Raw genomic sequence first — 6611 nt, forward strand, 5'->3', positions numbered from 1 at the left:
GTTTACGTTTCAAAAAATTAAAATTTTACCTAGATTTTGATGTGCATTTTTTTCCTGTCTGCAGAAGATAGCAAATTAAACAGACACCAGAGTTTCATTTGATACGGTCCTCACAGTTACACAGTTTGTATCACCTATTGTTTGCAGATGTCTATTGTCCTTCTATTGTCCATTTAAATTAATACTACTGACAACATGTATTAAATGAGGGGAGATTCTCAAGCCTCTTTCCCAAATTAGTTTATTTTGGTATCTTCTGTAGAAACAAAACAAAAAGAAAAGCAAAATGAAGTAAAATTATAATTTTCTGAAACAAAAAATGCATTTCAAATTTGTAAACCTAGTTTCTGCCATCCCTTTACACGTTTGCAGGTTCATAGGTTTTTCTGTTCTCAGAGTAAAATTTGTGGTCTTTTTCGATTTTTATAGTTCGTTCTTGTGTTGTACTGTTATACCACTGTCAGGTTAGGGGAGGGTTGGGATCCCGCTTACATGTTATCCCCGCCACATTATTTATGTAAGTGCCTTTCCCAAGCCAGGAGCCTGTAATTTAGTGGTTGTCGTTTGTTTATGTGTTACATATTTGATGTTCGTTAATTTTTTTATATAAAAAAGGCCGTTAGTTTTCTCGTTTATTTTTTTTTACATTGTCACATCGGAGCCTTTTATAGCTGACGGTATGGGCTTTGGTCATTGTTGAAGGCCGTACGGTGACTCATAATTGTTAATGTCTGTGTCATTTTTGGTCTCTTGTGAACAGTTGTCTCATTGGCAATCATACCACATCATCTTTTTTATAATTAGTACGGCCATATTAGCCAAAAGGTTATGATGAACCTTAAGCATATATAAAAATGATAAAACATAAGTCAGGCCGCGATCCAACAAAGACGGAGGATCCTCAATCATTCAAGTATCAACAAGATTCCATATTTCGTCTTCATACAATACTATATAAAGAGTTCTCTCAACCTGAATTTTATGATGAACTTTGATGTAATACTACACATACATGAATAACACATATTCCAACAAATAATACCTTTAGTTTTAAAAAGAATCCTCAGTAAAAATTCATTGCAAATTAGGAATATAAAGAAAATTATTTTTTAAATAATTCTAATTTTAATTCTAAAACTTATACTCATGTTTTTCAATTATTCTGTCAGAGGTCAGCAGTTACTATTGTCGCACCACATTGAGTATTCTATAGGTATTATGTACACACACCTTAAGTCTAAAGCGTTAAAAAATAAATTCGTTTGTTTAAATATCGAAAAGTTCATTATTTAAAAATTTTAAATACAGAAATTACAAGTGCATAAAACGTTTGCTAGATAGGTGAGATATTTTAAGCTTGACCTTTAACCTACCGTTTCTATAAGAAATTCACCTGTAACATTATTGCAGATCTTACACAGATCTTATAACAATTGACTCATTCAAATGATTATGTTTAAATTTTATACAATTGTGCAGTGACTTTAAACAAAGGTTAGTACGTGTTTATAATGGGCTATATCATCTTTACCGGAAATGGGCAGTTATAATATATGTAATGGATATATATCTTGTATATTTTGTTGACATTGTGACAAACACTTGATCATGTTGATCTATCAATCTATTTAAAGAACTAATAGATATGGAAGGTAAATAAGATTTCTCAACCACATCATATTCTAAAATAAATGATTTTGACCTCAAATTCTATGTAAAATATGTCCGTTTTCATTCTGTGTTATTTATTAAGATTGAAGTGCAATTATTACAGACGCATATGCATAACAAAAGAATATTATCACAATTCATGGTAACAGAACAGGAAGAAGTTGAACACTTCGGTTAAACGTCAAGGAAACGATTGTTAGTAAAAATTTCCGGGTGAACAGGAAGCATCAATTCATAATTATATACGGACGAACAATAACATGGCAAAAATATAATTGTATGTGTAGTATGCTTGCATCATGCTCAATAAGAATTAAGAAAGACCTATATTGTTACATTAATACAGCATCATATCTGTGAAGTATGTAAAAAGGTATTTGTTTACTCATTTAATGTACATCTGTATTATGTACATTGTTTACATTGATGAGTGTTCAAGAAATGATTGTATCAAAGTGAAACACAGATCCCATCATATACATTTATACAAACATGCTGTGAATTAAGCATTTGTATTTCGTAAATTGATGCAAAACTACGAAAATTTTTCGCATTTTCCATAGCAAATTCAAACAAGAGCTTCTTTATATTCGGTACCAGATTTTATATTAATAGACAAAATATTCTTATTTCAATCATGCTGCATCTTTCCACATTGTTAAGTATATGTTGGGGGTTTTTTTGGCGTAAAAAAGCACATTTCACAAATCATGAAGAGAGCAGTGTCACCTATATCAAACACTCACAACTTTAAACACTAAATACAAACATTCATACGGAAGCCGATAAGGGCCATTCAAAAAAAAATTGATGTCGTAATTACGACATAGCATGTCGCAATTTCGACATAACATGCCGTTATTACGACATCGCTATGTCGTAATTTCGACATAACATGTCGTTTAACGACATCGCTATATATAAAAGAATATGTATTATGATTGCCAATTGATACTTTAATTCACCCTTATTACAACAAGGCATGTAGAAGCCATGCAGTATGCGCTTATTTTGAGGGAGATGGGATGCTTAGCTGGCAAGTTAGGCTCGCATATTCACATAGTATTATCTACCTATTCTGTCTGTACAGCCATTGGATAAACGTTAATTTTTAACCTCAATTGTTTTTTATAAAATATGTAAGTTTCTCACTGAAGGTATTCAAAGAAGGTATCCAAAGATTTTGCGACGATGCAAATATTAAACTTTACAAATTAATATAAATAAATCTTTAACCAATGAATTCAAATAGCAAAAGCTATGCAATTAACAAATATATACTTATTAAGCTTCATGTAAATTATTTAACAATAAAATGAATTAAATATGAAATTTGGAGTTTTACCAAGGGTGCTAATAATTGAATAATAACACTGTCTGCAACACAGCATTTCGGGGACTCTCCCTCTGGTATCTTTCCTCCCTCTTTTATAGCTGACTATGCGAGGGCTTTTCTAATTATTGAGGGCATTATGATGACGTATAATTGTTAATTTCTTTGTCATTTAGTCTCTTGCCAATCATAATACATATTCTTTTAAATATAGTGATGTCGTTATTACGACAGGATATGTCGTAATTTCGATATAGCGATGTCGTTATAACGACATGTTATGTCGAAATTACGACATAGCGATGTCGTAATAACGACATGTTATGTCGAAATTACGACATGCTATGTCGTAATAACGACATAAAATATTTTTTTTGAATGGCTCTTATCGGCTTCCGTACATTCACGATATTCATGATCATTAGTTCGAATTCGAATTTATGTCCCATGTTCATGAATTAGCTTTATAGGCGGTATTTACAAAAATTTCAAACTGCCAAATGGATGTTTATATAACAAGAATGCTTTAGGGCAACATGTATGTGACACCTGTTGTTTTCTTTTTCAGGTGAAATATTAGCACTTAGACTGTGAAGCCACCACAAGTTTGATTGCTGGCAAATCCGAATAAAAAAATCAAGATAGATATGAAAATCTATGAACTACATTAAAATCTCAAACCAGGAAACTTGCAACATACCAGTAACCCGACCTTATTGATAATACTTTGAGACACAATATCAGACTAAATCAGCGGTCAATTGATAAAGAATTATTATTTCGTTAGTGGTCACAATGAGAAACCATGGAGAATAAAAGTAAATCTTTAGAAAGTTATCATTGGGAAAACAATTATGATAGAAAAATAGTTACTGAAAACTTAGTTCTAATGAGCGACTTGGCATCAAAAAGCTGCCAAAAGACTATTGATAACCCGATAGACTTGAATGAGGAACATGCTCATTTGGTTAAATATGGGAATAGCGAAAAACATGTTAACGAATCTGTTGACCAATCACACGATACAATCTTCTTTTATAATATGAACGAAAAAACTCCTACTGAAAATCAACAAGAAGCAACTCACGAGTTAATAGATGTCGCAAAAATTGAAACCAAGTCTAGTGTCAACGAAGTTCGTCAGAAGACCGTAACAAATACAAAATATCTAATGGATCTAAATACTAAAACAGAAACATCGCAAGACGAATTACATGTTGTAAATCCATTGTCGACAAGTTCAAAGGTAGGCGATGTCCTGATGATGCAAAGACCACCGTCACACATTACTATCTATAAAATGACACAAACAAACACACCTTCAAAAGAAGTAAAACAAATTGATTTAGACAAAATAACTGAAGAGGTAGATACAAATGATTTGGATTTTGATGATATTTTTGAAAATGGCATAGAAATAGGAAATTCTACATTTTACATATATATTGAATCCACTTTGGAATCGATACAAAAGGAGAAAAGTGATTATTTACTTGGAACAAATAGTGATGATTGGGTACACTCCGATAAAGACCTATTGTCTTGTAGCATTGCCGATGATGACACGGATTCGAATGTTTTACACTCATCTTTACAATTGATGAAATATGATGAGAGTGAGGCTGGCAGAAGTTGTATGGATTGTATTAAACCAGTACAAGTTAAAACCTGGAAGGAAATCAACCAAGGTGACCATATTATTCTTTCAAGGAGTTTCTATGACCATCACGCAATTGTCGTTAGAGTATTTCCACCGAATGATGATAACAGTAATCAAGTTGATTTGGAAATAATTCATCAAACAAACAGTGCTATGGGTGCCGTTAGGGATAGTATACGTCGTAAAGGAAAACTAGCTAAATTAAAACGTGCTACTGAAACTGTCAATTTAAAGACGGATATAGTTAGGGTTTGTAAATATTGGGGAAGTATAAAGCCGAGATCCCCCGAAGAAGTTGTTAAACGGGCAATTGAAGCTTTGCATGGAGCCAAGGAAGAATTTGCGTATGATATTTGGGATAATAATTGCGAACATTTTGTTTCTTGGTGTGTTACCGGAAAAAAACTCAGCATTCAGATAAGAAAAGCTGTGGTTGTTTTTAAAATATGTTTTCAGTTACAGAAAGGATTACGTGGACTAAGTGACGAGCTATTAAGGAACCAGGTCGAATATAAACATGGCATGCTTTGTAAAACGTGCTTCGAGAGAAATGAGAAAATGCTTAGTGTTACAAAAAAGAAAGTTTGGCTTAAGGACGACTTACAAAAAGGTGACATAATTTTGTATGGATATTTCAAACTTCTGCACTGTTCAGTTGTTCTTGACATTATCAAACGCAAAGAAAAGTATATTAAGTGCGAAATTGCACACTATGCATTCAATGGACCGCTTAAACAGAAAAAAATACAAAGTGATATTTTGAAAGTTCCATTTAATGGAACTGTTTCAGTATTTGATTATGAGAGTGATTTTACAACTTATGATCCTGAAGAGGTAGTTAGTCGAGCTAGGGAGCGGATAGGAGAAAAAATGTTTTCTTATTTTTCTAATGACTCGAGCCATTTTGCCCGCTGGTGTAAACTAAAATTGTTAAACTAGTGTAAATTGATACTTTTGTTCACTCTAGAATTTAAAACGAACCTATGAGTTGGACTGAACTATTCGATTGCTGATTCTGATCATTTGTTTGTCTGGTCTCATTTAAAGACAAAAAAAAAATTTTGATTGTTTGCTGTTTCCTACTAACCTTCTTTGTAAATAGCCTATCCAAAACTTTTCGATACAAATCGTTTCAAATTTATTATATTTTAAAGATTTCATTCTGCTAGAATGTCGTCGATCGTGTCTAAAATGTGAGAAAAAACATGAGAGAAAACTGTTTCCTTTAGAAACTAATCTATGACTATCTTTTGTGGCGTAAAATCTGTTGTTGGACGGACAATACTTGGTTCTGTTGTGCCGTGTTTATACGCCCGTCCAAGACGGAATGTATTATAGTATACCGTTGTCCGTCCGTCCGTCGTCCATACTTCGGACAATTACTAAGAAACGCTTTTACAAACGTTTATGAAACTTTGTTGAATTGTTTATATCTATTGATGTAAGCTCCCTGTCGATTTTTATAAATTTCCGATTTTTCGTTTCCATGTTATGTTTTATCCTCAAAAACGGTGTTTTTTTTTCAGTTTTCGGACAATAACTTTAAAATGCTTTCATCAACTTAAATGAAACTTTGGTGAATTGTTTATATTTATCAACGTAAGCTCCTTTTCGGTTTTTATAAATTTCACATTTTACGTTTCCGTTTTATGATTCTGTATGCTTACAAAGGGGTTATTTTTCCGTTTTTCGGATAATCACTCATAAACACATTCACAAAATGTTATGAAACTTTGGTCAATTGTTTATATCTGTTGCCCTAAGCTTCCTTTCAAACATAAAAAGATAATTGACAACTATATGTCACTGTATGGCCTTCAACAATGAGTAAAGCCTGCAAAGTCAGCTATAAAAGACCCAGAAATGACAAATGTAAAATAATTCAAATGAGAACATTGAAAGCCTAATTTAAGTACCCAAAATATCTTTTACAGCATTAAGACAAGC

The 6611-nt window shown here is 32.4% G+C and overlaps 1 protein-coding gene across 2 annotated transcripts; it reads left to right on the forward strand.

The window, feature by feature from the left end:
• The first annotated feature begins 1393 nt into the window (after positions 1–1393).
• LOC134686888 (uncharacterized) lies at positions 1394–5856 on the forward strand. 2 transcript variants are annotated; one of them, XM_063546723.1, is made up of 2 exons: positions 1394–1494; positions 3573–5856. In XM_063546723.1, exon 2 carries the CDS (start codon positions 3810–3812, stop codon positions 5601–5603), a length of 1794 nt encoding a protein of 597 aa, XP_063402793.1. In that variant the 5' UTR covers positions 1394–1494; positions 3573–3809; the 3' UTR covers positions 5604–5856. The 2 variants fall into 2 exon arrangements, with proteins under 2 accessions (XP_063402793.1, XP_063402794.1); XM_063546724.1 differs by lacking the exon at positions 1394–1494 and adding an exon at positions 1544–1652.
• The last annotated feature ends 755 nt before the right edge of the window (positions 5857–6611 follow it).

Source organism: Mytilus trossulus, chromosome 10 (assembly GCF_036588685.1).
Source record: "Mytilus trossulus isolate FHL-02 chromosome 10, PNRI_Mtr1.1.1.hap1, whole genome shotgun sequence".
NCBI lineage: Eukaryota > Metazoa > Mollusca > Bivalvia > Mytilida > Mytilidae > Mytilus > Mytilus trossulus.